The sequence below is a fragment of the Pan troglodytes genome, chromosome 19, assembly GCF_028858775.2.
Source record: "Pan troglodytes isolate AG18354 chromosome 19, NHGRI_mPanTro3-v2.0_pri, whole genome shotgun sequence".
Taxonomy (NCBI): Eukaryota; Metazoa; Chordata; class Mammalia; order Primates; family Hominidae; genus Pan; species Pan troglodytes.
The window spans coordinates 61,810,811-61,826,435 of NC_072417.2; the positions used below are offsets into that span (position 1 = coordinate 61,810,811).

Below are 15,625 nucleotides of genomic sequence, written 5' to 3' on the forward strand. Positions count from 1 at the left end.
TGGGGGAGCTGGGGCAGGTGGGCTGATGAAGAATCATCAAAGCCTTTTAGACCCTTATTCGGACTCCAGGCACCATCCTAAGGATGGTTACATGTGCTGACTCATTTAATCCTCACGTTAACCCCGTGAGAAAGGGATTTTTCACATGAGGGAAGTGAGGCACCAAGAGATTTGTAGAAAGAGCTTACAGTTGGGAGATGGTCTCACTTTCATTATCTGTAAATTGAGAATGATGATAAATTCTTCGGGAGAGAAATTATGCAAGCTGGTGAGGGCAGGGGCTCGGCTGGGCTCGTTACAAGGTTGTAAGGGGCTGCTTATGCAAGCCCACCTCCTTTTTCTTACAGATAGAGAAATCAAAGTTAGTTTCTTCCCAAATGATGGGGACTTTGACAGAGACTAGTCCTGTCTCTGCCCTGTCCCCGGGCACCGACGTCCCCAGAGCCTGGAGGGAATGCTGCCCTGCGTGGTGCTCCTTTGCACTGGGTTTAAACGCAGTGTGGAATTGAGAGAGCAAGAGCTCTCATCACATGCAGCTCATACTAAAGCATTTATGGATACAAAGCCGCCATGGCTCGAATTTGCTTCAAGGTCATGCAGTGATGGAGGGGTTGGCATGGGGGAAGTGAGAACAGCTGTGCGTTGTTAACTGTAAACAGAGTGATCAGCGCCTCAGAGCCCACGATTCTTTTAATTTGGGGTATGTTTGAAAGTTTCCATAGTAGCCGGGCGCGGTGGCTCACGCCTGTAATCCCAGCACTTTGGGAGGCCGAGGCGGGTGGATCACGAGGTCAGGAGTTCAAGACCAGCCTGGCTAACACATGGAAACCCCGTCTCTACTAAAAATACAAAAAAAAAAAAAAGTTAGCCAGGCGTGGTGGCGGGTGCCTGTAGTCCCAGCTATTTGGGAGGCTGAGGCAAGAGAATGGTGTGAACCCGGGAGGCGGGGCTTGCAGTGAGCTGAGATCGTGCCACTGCACTCCAGCCTGGGTGACAAGAGCAAGACTCCGTCTCAAAAAAAAAAAAAAAAAAAAGAGAAAGGTTCCTTAATAAAGAAATGTAAACACTGGCACCAAGAGGGAATCTGGGTATCCATCAGGAAGGGAGGTAGCAGTGGCCAGGCACACACTCCCCTCCCAGCCAATAAAAGCCTGTATCATGGCTTTGGGCTGATTAGAAAAGGTGTCCCTCATAAGCTCAGGAAGAAGATGCACTCTGACTTGGCATCCCCTCCTCTGGGCAGATGCAGCCCCACGCCACGAGGAATTTCATGCCCCGCTCGCCCCAGACCACACTGCACAGCACCACGTTGCTGTCCGGCTCCCCCTGAAAACTGGTCACTTGGCTTCAAGTCACCTTGCCTAAAATATGATCCTCATTTGAGTAATCTTGCATCCACTCAGCTGTCTCATAGGAAAAAACGTTTATATAAAAATTAAGTAAATTTAGTTTTAAATAATTAAGTTCAATTTTGAAAAGATCTTTGAAAACAACAGCTGAAAAATGCTCAGCAGTGAACCCCACGCTTTCCCCTGGAAACCTGGGCCCTGGAGCTGTTGCTTCTGTCCTGGCCTCCTGTGGTCACCTCCTCGAGCTCTGCCTGGGCTTCAGGAGGCCCTGGCCTCAGTGGAGCTGAGCACCAGCAGGCACGAGGGGGGTGGCTGCACTGTGGCATGCTGCACACCCCTGGGTGCCATAGCCGGTCCCCTGTGTCCCCAGCACCGTGCTGCTGCTGAACCCAGTGGAAGTGCAGGCCGAGTTCCTTGCTGTAGCCAATAAGCTGAGTACGCCCGGACACTCGCCTCACAGTGCCTACACCACCCTGCTCCTGCACGCCTTCCAGGCCACCTTTGGGGCCCACTGTGACGTCCCGGGCCTGCACTGCAGGCTACAGGTATGTACCTGGGGCCTGGGGCTCTGGTAGAGCACCTCTCCGAGGAGGTAGCGCCCTCTCCCTGCTTCATCTCAGCCACGGTCTGCAGGGTACACTTAGTCTCCTGCACCCAGGTGACATGGCAGGGTGGTGGCTGGAGGGCTGGCCTCGTAGAGGGTGTTTCTGGCGTGCTGGATCCTAACCAGCTGGGTGGCAGCCTGGGCAGTAGGACTGGGTGCTGATAACTGGTGCCTCAGAAGATGGCATATGCCATAAGAACGAGAATGAGCTTTGGGCTGAAGACCTGGCATCTAGGCCTGGCTGTGTCACAGGTGTCACAGGTCGGCTGTGTCACCCCACACAGCTCCTTCCCCTCTATGGGGTACAGTGAGGACCACTGCAGTCCCTCCTAACTGCAGTGCCGTGGCTCTGGTCCTTTCTCTCCTGACCATTTCCTGAGAATGGAAGGGGAGGGAGAGGCCTGGCTGCCTGGCCAGCTGTGGGTAGGAGATGGGTGATGAGGCTGGGAGGGGACAGATCACTGCCTCCCTCAGTAAGAAGCTAGGAACTGGAACAGGTGGACAGCTAGCTCACGGTCCAGGAGCAAAGCCCATCTCCTCCTGGGGTTTCAGGCCAAGACCCTGGCAGAGCTTGAGGACATCTTCACGGAGACCGCAGAGGCACAGGAGCTGGCATCTGGCATCGGGGATGCTGCAGAGGCCCGGCGGTGGCTCAGGACCAAGCTGCAGGCGGTGGGAGAAAAAGCTGGCTTCCCTGGGGTGTTAGGTGAGGCTCTTGGGAGAATGGGGTTCTCCCACATTCCCCATGGCCTATTCTAGGTCCCAAGGTGCGCGGTCCAGGCGGGCCTGGTGGCTCTGCTCCACACAGTCACTCAGGGACTCAGCTTCTTCAGCATCTCACTGCTCCGCCATCCCCTAGGGTGTCTCATTCCTGTCTATAGGGACAGGGTGGGGGTGCTATCATGATGGCAGCTTGTGGGAAGAGGAAAAGAGAGTGCTTACGAGGGCAAAGGCTGGGCTTTTCTGTGGAAGGTGATGCAGAAGCTGGGCACATCACTTCCGCTCATGTTCCTTTGAGCCCGCCTTGGTCACATGGCCACATCTTGCCCCAAAGGAGCCTGGGAAACATCGTCTCTACGACTCCAGTACCATAGAAGGGAGCACAGATTTTGAGGAACCATTAGCATTCCCTGTTACAATATTCCTCATAAAAACCTTCTGGGCTGGTACTATTATTCTCCCATGGGCACATTGTAAAATGAGGCTCAGAGGTTGTGGTTTGGCCACATTCGCACAGCTCATAAAGGGCATGCCATCTACATGGTGTGCTTGAAAGAAGGGCCTCTGGCTTGGAGCCTGGCACCCTGGCTGTAACTCAGCCTCAGCCTATCCAGCTACGCATCCTTGTGCCGATCCTGTCCCATCTCTGGTCTCTTCTCCAAGGCAAGGGGAATGGACTGGCCAATCTCCAAGGCCTCTTCCCAGCCCTCTTCTCCTATCCTCCCTGTTCTTACAGACACTGCAAAACCAGGGAAGCTCCATACCATCCCCATCCCTGTCGCCCGGTGCTACACCTACAGCTGGAGCCAGGACAGCTTTGGTAAGGAGCCGGGGCCCTGGTGACACCCATGCCCCACACTGCCTGAGCTGTGTTTCTGGTCCTGGGTCCGTGCAGCTCCCACCCCGTCCCCAAAGCTCTCCCACATGAGCAGGCTCTAAGCAGAGCAAGGGGGCAGTGCTAGGAGTCCTGGGCTGGCCCTGAGTCCTTCTGCTGTCTCCCCTCCAAAGGGAATAATAGAAGGGGATCCGGGGCCCAGACTCCCAGACAGTGCTGGCCTTGCTTCCCTGCAGACATCCTGCAGGAAATCCTGCTCAAGGAACAGGAGCTGCTCCAGCCAGGGATCCTGGGAGATGATGAAGAGGAGGAAGAGGAGGAGGAGGAGGAGGAGGTGGAGGAGGACTTGGAAACTGACGGGCACTGTGCCGAGAGAGATTCCCTGCTCTCCACCAGCTCTTTGGCGTCCCACGACTCCACCCTGTCCCTTGCATCCTCCCAGGCCTCGGGGCCGGCCCTCTCGCGCCACCTGCTGACTTCCTTTGTCTCAGGCCTCTCTGATGGCATGGACAGCGGCTACGTGGAGGACAGCGAGGAGAGCTCCTCCGAGTGGCCTTGGAGGCGTGGCAGCCAGGAACGCCGAGGCCACCGCAGGCCTGGGCAGAAGTTCATCAGGATCTATAAACTCTTCAAGAGCACCAGCCAGCTGGTACTGCGGAGGGACTCTCGGAGCCTGGAGGGCAGCTCGGACACGGCCCTGCCCCTGAGGCGGGCAGGGAGCCTCTGCAGCCCCCTGGACGAACCAGTATCACCCCCTTCCCGGGCCCAGCGCTCCCGCTCCCTGCCCCAGCCCAAACTCGGTACCCAGCTGCCCAGCTGGCTTCTGGCCCCTGCTTCACGCCCCCAGCGCCGCCGCCCCTTCCTGAGTGGAGATGAGGATCCCAAGGCTTCCACGCTACGTGTTGTGGTCTTTGGCTCCGATCGGATTTCAGGGAAGGTGGCTCGGGCGTACAGCAACCTTCGGTAAGAGCCGTAATGCGGAGCATCCCTCTGCCCTGGGTAACAGGGTTGTTGTGCTGGTGGAATCTGGGGCCTGAGGCTTAGGGCCCCAAAGGAACCAAAAGTTCCCTTATTTATTTTTATTTTATTATTATTATTATTTTGAGACAGAGTCTTGCTCTGTTGCCCGGGCTGGAGTGCAGTGGCATGATCTCGGCTCACTGCAACCTCTGGCTCTCCAGTTCAAGCGATTCTCATGCCTCAGCCTCCCGAGTAGCTGGGATTACAGGTGCACACCACCACACCTGACTAATTTTTTTTTTTTGTCTTAGTAGAGATGGGGTTTCCCTCTGTTGGCCAGGCTGGTCTTGAACTCCTGGCCTCGGGTGATCCACCCACTTCGGCCTCCCAAAGTGCTGGGATTACAGGCGTGAGCCACCATGCCCAGCCCCCTTCTCACCATCTTCTTCTTGCCAGGCGGCTGGAGAATAATCGCCCACTCCTCACACGGTTCTTCAAACTTCAGTTCTTCTACGTGCCTGTGAAGCGAAGTCATGGGACCAGCCCTGGTGCCTGTCCACCCCCTCGGAGCCAGACGCCCTCACCCCCGACAGACTCCCCTAGGCACACCAGCCCTGGAGTATGTCCCCAGCCTGGGCCAATGGGGCGGGAAAGTAGAGTTCTGGCTACCTGAAGGAAGCTGATTGGAAGTCATGGAAAGCAAGCACCTGTGTTGACAGGGCACCTCCCCCTGCCTGGCCCTCACTTCCTGCACTTGGACATGACATTTTGCCATATGACAAAGACTGAAAGTTGTCATACTTCCCCAAGGGCAGGGAGAAGCTCAGCTTGGGGCTGCAGGTGCCATCCAAGGCCCTGGAGCTAGGATGGGCAGGCCTCCTGGGGAGCTGGGATGATGACTCTTGTTCTTTGCCCTAGGAGCTGGGCACCGCCCCATGGGAGGAGAGCACCAATGACATCTCCCACTACCTCGGCATGCTGGACCCCTGGTATGAGCGCAATGTACTGGGCCTCATGCACCTGCCCCCTGAAGTCCTGTGCCAGGTAAGTGGCCCCGTGGTTGCAGAACAGGGCCCACTGGCTGCAGTCACCCAGCCTCACTTAGAAGGCCCTGGATTTAGGGAATCAGGCTTGAGGCCCCCATGGAGGACCTGGGCCCTCTTGGAAAAGATCAGGGAGTGTGGGTGAGAAGCAGGACTGAGCCTGAACTCAGGACACTGAGGGTGAGAGCTGGGGTCACTGCAGTGATGGAGGAGGGCCCTCAGAAGGGTCCGGGGGACCTCAGATTTCAGCCCCCTTCCTCAACTCCCGCCTTTGTCTGGCTAAGCCAGAAGCCTCCCTGGAGGCCAGTGGGTCAGGTGAGGGGCATGGAGGCTGGGCGCCGGCCCTCCCCTGCTTCCACCTTACCAGCTCCCCCTGACTGGCTGCTTCTATGTCTCTCTTCTCTCTTCCTCCCTAATTCTTGCTCCTTCTTACCATCTATCCACCCACCCATCTGGCTTGGCTGCCCCTTCCCTCTGGCCACAGCAGTCCCTGAAGGCTGAAGCCCAGGCCCTGGAGGGCTCCCCGACCCAGCTGCCCATCCTGGCTGACATGCTACTCTACTACTGCCGCTTTGCCGCCAGACCGGTGCTGCTGCAAGTCTATCAGACCGAGGTAAGGCCTCCCTGCCCCGCACCGCCTCTTCCCCACCTGCCGGGCCTGCAAGGCCCCACCCCTGCCCCGGGAGAGCCAGCAGGTCTATGCTGGAGGAGCCAAATGGGCCCCTCCAGGAGGTTCACACTGATGTACATGCTCCTGCCCTCTCCAGCTGACCTTCATCACTGGGGAGAAGACGACAGAGATCTTCATCCACTCCTTGGAGCTGGGTCACTCCGCTGCCACACGTGCCATCAAGGCGTCAGGTGGGTACTGCCTGAGCAGAGACAGACGGGGAGGCGGGGCCTGGGACGCGAAACGTGGAGCTCTGTGGAGGTGGGGTTACCTGGGAGGTGGGGCCATGGGAAGGTGGGGTTGCACAGGAGGTAGGCCCCTGGGGAGACGGGGTTACCGGGAGGTGGGGCCATGGGGTGGCTGGGTGACCCGGTAGGCGGGGCCCTGGGGAGGCAGGGATACGGGAGGTGGGGCCACGGGAAGGCAAGGTTACCCAGGAGGCAGGGCCATGAGAGGGCGGGGTTACCTAGGAGGCAGGGCCATGGGGAGGCAGGGTTGTCCGGTAGGTGGGGCCGTGGGGAGGCAGGGTTACCGGGAGGCAGGGCCATGGGGAGGCGGGGTTACCCAGGAGGTGGGGCCATGGGAGGGCGGGGTTACCCAGGAGGTGGGGCCATGGGAGGGCGGGGTTACCCAGGAGGTGGGGCCATGGGAGGGCGGGGTTACCCAGGAGGTGGGGCCATGGGAGGGCGGGGTTACCTAGGAGGCGGGGCCATGGGGAGGCGGGGTTGTCCGGTAGGTGGGGCCTTGGGGAGGCAGGGTTACCGGGAGGCAGGGCCATGGGAAGATGGAGTTACCCAGGAGGCGGGGCCCTGGGGAGGCGGGGTTACCCAGGAGGTGGGGCCATGGGAGGGCGGGGTTACCTAGGAGGCAGGGCCATGGGGAGGCGGGGTTGCCTGGTAGGTGGGGCCCTGGGGAGGCAGGGGTACCGGGAGGCAGGGCCATGGGAAGGTGGAGTTACCCACGAGGCAGGGCCCTGGGGAGGCGGTGTTACCCAGGAGGCAAGGCCATGGGGAGGCGGGGTTGCCTGGAAGGCAGGGCCCTGGGGAGGCACGGTTACCGGGAGGCAGGACCATGGGAAGGGGGATTACATGGGAGGTCGGGCCAGGTGGAGGCAGGCTTACCCAGCAGGTGGGCCCTGGGGAGGCAGGGTTACCCAGGAGGTGGGGCCCTGGAGAGGCAGGACCCTGGGAAGGTGTGATCACAGTGGAGGTGGGGCCCTGGAGAGGCAGGACCCTGGGAAGGTGTGATCACAGCGGAGATGGGCCCTGGAGTGATGGGGTCACTGAGGAGGTGGAGATCCCCAGAACTTGGAGCCAGAGAGAGAGGCAGGGCCTTGGTGAGACAGATCCCTAGGGAGTCACGGTCCATGTGGTAGGGGATGGGGAGGTAAGGCCCAGGGAGGCAAGGCCACTGCGTTCGTGAGGAGCCGGGGAAGCCAGGGGTAGTGAAGGGTCTGTCTGTGTGTGGCACAGGTCCTGGCAGCAAGCGGCTGGGCATCGATGGCGACCGGGAGGCTGTTCCTCTAACACTACAGATTATTTACAGCAAGGTAAGACCCATGCTGGGGCTTCTTCCCCTCCAGGATCTGCTGCTGATACTTCCTCCGCCAGAGCTTGGGCCCAGAGCTGGACTTGTGTGTTCCTGGGCCCCAGTCTTTACGCTGGAAGGCTGCAGCAGGCTCCCCTGGATGCTGAGAGAAGCAGAGAAGGGAGGGAGTGGATATCTCTGTGCTTCTTGGCCTCCAAAGCCTCTCTCCCACCATGTTCTCTGCCCCCACCCGAATGCGCTCAGCAGCAGCCCAGGGGTAGGGGTCTGCTGGGCCTGGCTACAGGGCTGGGGCTGAAAGGGGGCAAGGGAAGCCTTCCAGAGGCACCTCAGGGAGAAGCCAGGGTCTCGGGGGGCCAGTGTGCCTGGCAGGCTGCATGCAAGGTGGGATTGGCTTGAGAAAGGAGTGAGGAGAGCTGTGGGGAGGTGGAGGGCTGTCCATGACATGCCAGAAGACATGAGTTCTCTGAGCAGGTCGCATCCCAAGGTCCAGGCTGAGGGAAGCTTGGCCTCACAGGTGGGCTTCTTCCTTCTTTCCTGCCTCCTTCCCTTTCTTCCTTCGGCCATTCCAAAGATATCCTCTTAGCACCTGCCCATGCTGCCTCTGTGCTGGGCAGAGGAAAAGAGGGGTTGAGCAGGGAAGCCTAGGCCTCACTTTAGCTTGTCTAGAGGAGGGAGACAGACAAGAAACGAGGAAACAAAGAAATAGCCAAGATAATTCCAGAGAGCGGCAAGTGATGACAAAGCAATAAAACAGCAGATGGACGGTGGTGTTGGGGCTGCAGTGCATTTGGCAGTGAAGGAGGTGGGCAGGAGGCACCGACACTCACTGTAGCCACATGTCAGGTGCTTGCTAGACGTCTTCCACAGCCCAGGCACTGTTCTAGGCCCTGGAGCCTTCCTAAGAGTGAACAAAGGACAGACGTGGTCCCAGGAGACCTGCTGGCCCCCTGGAGTGGGTGGTAGGCATTGGTTCGATGATGCACATGATGTAAAATTACAACTGTGACACATGGATGAGGAGAGGGACACGGGATGTTCCTAAGTGGCAAACCGAACCCAGTCAGGAGAGTTAGTAGTGAAGGCTTCCTTGAGAAGGCACCTGAGTTAATATTGGAGGGAAAACCAGGAGTTAATTAGGCTGAGAAGAGAGGTGAGTGCTCTCACAGCAGCAGAAACTGCATGTGCAAAGGCCCTGTGGTGGGAGGCAGTGTGAACACCTTGAAGCACTCTGAAAGAAGACCCCCAGGCTGGAGCAGAGACAGCTGGTGGGAACATGATGCTGAGGTGAGGCTAAAGAAATGGGGGACCAGCATACCAAGAGCCTTGATTGCAATGAAAGGAGTTTTGTTTTTTTGTTTGTTTGTTTTTTTGAGACATAGTCTCGCCCTGTTTCTCAGGCTAGAGTGCAATGGCTCAATCTTGGCTCACTGCAACGTCCGCCTCCCTGGTTCAAGCAATTCTCCTGCCTCAGCCTCCTGAGTAGCTGGGTAGCAGGTGCCCGCCACCACACCCGGCTAATTTTTTGTATCTTTAGTAGAGACGGGGTTTCACCACGTTGGCCAGGCTGGTCTCGAACTCCTGACCTCATGATCCACCTGCCTTGGCTTCCCAAAGTGCTGGGGTTACAGGCATGAGCCACCACGCCCGACCCAATGAAAGGAATTTTATCCTAGTCCTAAGAGCAGTGGATATCCATTAAGGGGGCTTATGTTTGTGGTGGGGCTGGGAATGCCTGTGACATGATTATATCTGAGGCTTGGAAGCTCCCTCTGGCAGCTCTGTGGAGGACAGATAGGAAGGGTCCACAAGTGATGCAGGAAGGCCAGTTAGGAGGCTGTTGCCATGGTCCAGAAGAGAAATTAGGGCAGCAGCCTGCACTAGGGTAGTGGTGGCAGAGCTGGAAAGGAATGGGAGACAGATGTGAGTGATGTAATCAGCAGAGCTCATGGATGGGTTAGGAAAGGAGAGGCCAGACTCCTGGAGTCACTCCTCTGTGACTGGCAGCACCATCTTCTCGGGGGGGACCACAGGAAGAGGCCCGGGTCCAGTTGGGGAAGATCTTGAGTTTGGGTCGGGACATATTATTGAGATTGAGAGGCCTTGAGAGGTATAAGGAGACAGTGAGAATAGACGGCTGGCTGAACGGGCCTGACTTTGTGGTGAATATGAAGATAGGTGGACAACTGCTAATGGAAAAAGGTCACGGAGGAGACTCCTGAAGGGGGGAAGCAGGGAATACAAAGAGCAGAGGACCAAGGGGAGAACCTTGAGCCCTTCATGATGTAATGGCGGGCAGAGGGCAGCGATCCAGCAAAGCAGAGAGGCACCAGCCAGAGAGGCGCTAGAAAAACCAGGAAGGTGCCATCACGAAAGCCCAGGAGAGGTTTTCAAGGAGGGGAGAGCAGTGAACTGTAAGGTCAAGTAAGCTGAGGACCAAGAAGTGTTCTTGGGTTTAACAACACGGAGGTCCCTGATGACAGAGACATTCACACAAAGACTTGAAGAGGGGGTTCGGGTCTGGCTCTGCCAGAAACAGCATGCCTGTGGGCCCAACCCTTCTTCACTCCGGGCCCGGCAGGAGAGCTTCAGGACCACCCCTGCAGGTGCTCTCAGCTCTTGTACCTTTCAACCTGGTCACAGAGGCTGCTGACCCCTAGACCAAGCCAGTGACGTGAGCTCTTCCCTGGAGTCATCCAGGTCTATCCAGGGTGGTACAGGGGCCCTGGTGAATAAGAGAGGGCTTTCTGGAGATATGCTAACTAGAGGTAACCGCCTGTCACTGATGGGCCTTCAAAGAGAAGGCGGCAGGCACCGGGGCCTCTGGACTCAGAGGGTCTGGCTACGCTGCATTTCCAGGGGGCCATCAGTGGACGAAGTCGCTGGAGCAACCTGGAGAAGGTCTGTACCTCCGTGAACCTCAACAAGGCCTGCCGGAAGCAGGAGGAGCTGGGTGAGTGGGGTGCTCAGCGTGGGGTGTGCAGTAGGGAGGTGCTCTGAGCCTGGCCTGAGTGTCCTTGCCCTTCAGATTCCAGCATGGAGGCCCTGACGCTAAACCTGACAGAAGTGGTGAAAAGGCAGAACTCCAAATCCAAGAAGGGCTTTAACCAGGTACGGGCTTCCCTCTCCTTCCAGCCATACCCTCAAGAGACTTACTGGAGCATGCATGTGCGTATGTGTGTACGTGTGTGTGCACATGTATGTGTGTGCATGTGTGCACATATACACCCATGTGTGTACATACTTGTGTGTGTGTGAGAGAGAGAGGAGAGGTGGGGGAGGAGAGGCAGGGTGAGGGGTGTGATTTGGGGATGCACACAGGTGTGGAGTGTTGTGGGGTGTCGGGGAGGTAGGGGTGCCCTGTGAGAGGACGCGTGTATGTGGAAAAGTTGTGGGGTGGGTGCCAGGAGAGTCCTAAGACTCCGAGACCAAAGAAAGCACGCTCTGGATCAGGGGACCTGGGGCTGCTCCGGTGAGGGCAGCAGGCAGGGCAGAGTCTCCTCAGGGGGCACTTGCTTCTTCCAGATGCTGGAGAGGAGGCAGGGGCTGATGGAGGCCTCAGGCTCCCTCCCGTGACCTGGCCATTAACCCTGGAGCGCGGTCAGACAAACCCCTGCCCTCCCACACCCCTAGAAGTGGATGGGCAGTTCTGAGATAAGGAACTGCCAGGGGCTGGCAGTGTTGGATGGCCAGGGATTCGGGGCTGACCTGGGCCTTCCTTCCAGATTAGCACATCGCAGATCAAAGTGGACAAGGTGCAGATCATCGGCTCCAACAGCTGCCCCTTTGCTGTGTGCCTGGACCAGGATGAGAGAAAGATCCTGCAGAGTGTAGTCAGGTAGGAAAGGGGGGTCCTAGGGAGGGGAGCAGTTTCTGCTCCCACCAACCCAGAGGCCTGGAAGGAGCTGGAGGGATGGGGGCCTGCTCTGATCCCTGGCCCCTGCCCTGCTGCACAGATGTGAGGTCTCACCGTGCTACAAGCCGGAGAAGAGCGACCTCTCCTCGCCACCCCAGACGCCTCCTGACCTGCCGGCCCAGGCCGCACCTGATCTCTGCTCCCTTCTCTGCCTGCCCATCATGACTTTCAGTGGAGCTCTGCCCTAGTGTGGGCCCAGCGCCAGACTGGACAGAAGCCCTGGGGCAACCTCCTCGGCGACCCCTCCAGGACAGTCCCTCTCTGTGGAGAATTGAATGGCCCTGTGCAGAGCCAGAGTCCCACTGTGGGTCCTGCAATGAGCAGGGGCTGGGAGTAGAGGGTTTCTGGGGCCTCAGGGTTCTGGGAAAGCAACAGCTATCAGAGAGAGAAGGGCCAGACCCCATAGCCTCTTAGATTCCTCACAGTAGAAGGAGAAGGATGGGTAAATTGACCTCTGAAGTCCCTGACCATTAGCATGGTCTAGGATCCTTTCTAGAAGGAAGATCTGAGGCTCTGGTGCTCAGGGGGATGGCTTGGGCCTTTTCTCTCAACCTTGGCTGAGCCTACCCCTTACTTTGCCAAAGACTTGAGGACCCCGTATGTCTGGAGTTCAGTCCCCTCCTCTGTGGGGCTCAGGTGATTGAAATGTGGATGAAACATTTCTCTACTTCAAGACCACCTCTCCCTGCAAACACCACACACACATGCATGCATGTACGCACATGCGCACACACACACGCACACACCTCAATAATTTCTCTCAAGTTTCCTGAGTCTCCAGAAAAACAGCACTAACGCTGGACCTGTCTACTCTCAGAACCCGGCACAGATTCTCTCTTGATCTCCTTTTGGAATCTGAGATTCTTAGAAGACAGGATAGGCTTAAATTTCGTAGCAGCTCAGTTCTAGCTAAATCACTAGAGGAAGTTAATTAACTTTAAGCCTTCATTTCCCCAGCACTAAAATGGAGTGGAGAGTTGGGGTGGAAATAAGACATCCTTAAAAGGTTAAATTGTCTGCAAAGCACCTAGCCCAGTGCCGAGCTCCCAGTAGGTGTTCAGTAAAGCTTAGTGCCTGACTTTCTGAACACCGATTCCTCCTGTTTGGAGTCACTGGGATACTCTCATTGCCGTTGGGATGTTCCTCACTCCTTCCCAGTTCGTGGCTGAGGCAGAACCCAGACTGAAGAGGGAAGAGACATTCCAGAGGAGGATTGCCTTCGTCAGGGTAAGGGGTGGGCTGCTCAGAGGCCCTACCCTTCACCCCCTTCTGTATCAGATTGGCCCTCCCACTCCCATCTCACTCTGTGTGTACAATCTTCCATATCCGCAAGTTCACTGGCACTCTTCTGGCACCTGGGCAAGATCCCAGAACAAAGGATGGAGTGACTGGCCTCACAGAGCTTAGTGCCCGACTCAGGGGAAATGGGACTGGTGCATGGGAAATGGTCAGCCTAGGATAGGACACGAGAGTCTGAAATTCAAAGCAACCAGCTTGAAGTGGTTTGAGAAGCTGGAAGCAAACATGGACTAGAGAGATAGGGCAGAAGTCAAGACGAGGATCTGGACTGATAGATGTGGAGAAAGTAGCCACGGAAGCATGAACCGTATCCTGCACAAAGTCCCTCTTCCCCGCCTCCTAATTCATTATGCCCAAAAGGCCTTACGTGAAATTCCAGCCCAGAGTACTCATGACTTGAGAGACGTGGACAGAGCCAGCTTCTACCTTGCCTGGCCGTCTCTCCCCTGTCTTAATGTCTGCTCTTGCTCTAAGCTCCAGAAGAGTGGCGGGCCATGTATCTTCAATACTTTTTTGCTGTATGGGCAGGTTGTCTTATTACATGATCAACAGATGTCCAGGAACTAATGAGTGGAATTTAATATTATTGTCAAATAAAACTTGATTTGTCCTATATTTAATGACCAGTAGTTACTTTGCTGCATGACACCTGCTAGTTGTACAGTTTATATAAATCATTGTATTTATGCCAGAAAGAAGCTTCATAGGGGATTGTTTTATTTCTCTTTTTGTAATTTTCCACCCTATAGAAAATATATCTGGGTGAAAATTTTCCCCAGTACTGTTCTGCTTAAGCCTCATCATACTCACCGACCCACAGAACAAAAATTCCTACACCTAAGGACTCAGCATTTGGCGTTTCCTGTGCCACTTCACTTGAGAAATATATACCCATATATCCATCTGTTTCCTGTACCCCAAGCTCCAGGGAGGGGACGGGCCTGAGGCCGTTGCTGCGGATGGGTGGCACAGTGGATCCCGGACCTACCATGCAGCTGAGAGGAGGGGAAGAGAGCTCAATAACGGCCCTCTGGATCTGGGACTGCCTTTAGACTTGGGTGATAAGGAAAGAGAGAAGAAGAAGTGGAGGGATGGTAGAGGACACCTGTGGCTTGGGAGAGGGAGGTAAGTACCAGGTTGCCAGAACACTATTCAGGATGGAGGGAGAAAGAACTGTGAGCTGTTCCAGCTCTGCATCAGCTGGCTATTGCAAACAATGAAGCATACCTTCAATTCAGGGGACTAAGTCTCCGATCATTTGTTCTTGCTCATGCATCTAGAGGACATCTAGGGACCACCTGATCTAGGCTGGGCTCAGAGTGGCTTGGCTCCAAGCTGCAGGATGGGTGCAGATCTGCTTCGTTGGTCTTTCAGACACATTGGACCAGCATGACAGGCAAGCAGAGACACGCGATGCCTCCTAGGAATGGAGCCTGGAACAAGAACAATATTCCTTCTGCCAATAATTGGCTAACATTGATGAAGCACATCAACCCACAGACTTAATAAACCCAGCAAATTTCGCACAGGAATTTTGACACAGGAATCTCCACACAAGAAAAAAACAAAATCACATGAGAAGTGCACTTTACCTTTGATGTTCTTTCCATAACTCCAGTCTAATCAAGAGTAAAAAAGATCATATAAACCCAGACTATGGGACCAGATAACCTGACCAGTACTCTCTTACTGTCACAAAAAATAAGGAAAGACTGAGAAACAAAAAGAGATGGAGTAAACCTGAAAACTAAGCAGTGGACACTGGCTTCTATCCTGAAACATTAATCCAAAAACTGGTAAAATCCCAATACAATCTGGAGTTCAGTTTTTTCTTAAACACACACACACACACACACACACACACACCCCTTACTGTCAAACTTCTAAAGAAAAAAAGGTAATAAGAAAATACTAAAGACAGAGGAAAATAATACACTTTATCTTCAAAGTAGCAACAATTAAACTGAGAACTCTCTCTTTCAATAGAAATAATGGAAGCCAGAGATGATGAAATGATATCTTTAAAGTATGAGGGGAAAAAACAAACCTACTAACCTGGAATCACACACTCAGAATTGTCTGATAATACTTTTTTAAAAAAAACTTATAAACTGCAGCGGCCGGGCGCAGTGGCTCACACCTGTAATCCCAGCACTTTGGGAGGCCAAGGCAGGCAGATCACGAGTTCAGGAGATCGAGACCATCCTGGGTAACACGGTGAAACCCCGTTTCTACTAAAAATACAAAAAATTAGCTGGGTGCGGTGGCGGGCACCTGTAGTCCCAGCTACTGGGGAGGCTGAGGCAGGAGAATGGCGTGAACCCGGGAGGCGGAGCTTGCAGTGAGCCGAGATCGCAGCACTGCACTCCAGCCTGGGTGACAGAGCGAGACTCCATCTCAAAAACAAAACAAAACAAAACAAAACAAAAAACTTATAAACTGCTCACAAGGGACACACTTTAAATATAACATCACAGAAAGGTTGAAAGCAAAAGGATGGAAAGAATCACACCATGCAAAACCAACCAGATCAAAAAAGCTGGTGTTAACACACTAATATCCAAAGATGCAAAACCGGACCAAAAAAGCTGGTGTCAATACACTAATATCCAAAGATTTAACAGCAGAAGCATTACGAAAAATAAAGAGGAACATTTCATAAAGATTAAGGAGTCCAACAAAAG

At 55.2% G+C, this 15,625-nt stretch overlaps 1 protein-coding gene across 9 annotated transcripts in view; it reads left to right on the forward strand.

Moving 5' to 3' along the window:
- PIK3R5 (phosphoinositide-3-kinase regulatory subunit 5) overlaps nt 1–14,511 on the forward strand; it is an 87,794-nt gene extending 73,283 nt beyond the window's left edge. For 2 of the 9 annotated variants that reach the window (XM_016932414.3, XM_063799749.1), the window contains 13 exons: nt 1,720–1,894; nt 2,506–2,659; nt 3,410–3,493; nt 3,745–4,471; nt 4,925–5,087; nt 5,387–5,512; nt 5,996–6,124; nt 6,279–6,372; nt 7,654–7,730; nt 10,586–10,679; nt 10,755–10,837; nt 11,452–11,564; nt 11,683–13,556. In XM_016932414.3, coding sequence (XP_016787903.1) covers nt 1,720–1,894; nt 2,506–2,659; nt 3,410–3,493; nt 3,745–4,471; nt 4,925–5,087; nt 5,387–5,512; nt 5,996–6,124; nt 6,279–6,372; nt 7,654–7,730; nt 10,586–10,679; nt 10,755–10,837; nt 11,452–11,564; nt 11,683–11,830 — 2,167 coding nt within the window. In that variant the 3' untranslated portion in view covers nt 11,831–13,556. Of the gene's footprint in view, nt 1–1,719; nt 1,895–2,505; nt 2,660–3,409; nt 3,494–3,744; nt 4,472–4,924; nt 5,088–5,386; nt 5,513–5,995; nt 6,125–6,278; nt 6,373–7,653; nt 7,731–10,585; nt 10,680–10,754; nt 10,838–11,451; nt 11,565–11,682; nt 13,557–13,690 lie in introns of those variants that run through there. The other 7 variants (XM_054670477.2, XM_063799750.1, XM_016932412.4 and 4 more) reach the window with 6 other exon arrangements.
- Nucleotides 14,512–15,625: the final 1,114 nt, after the last annotated feature.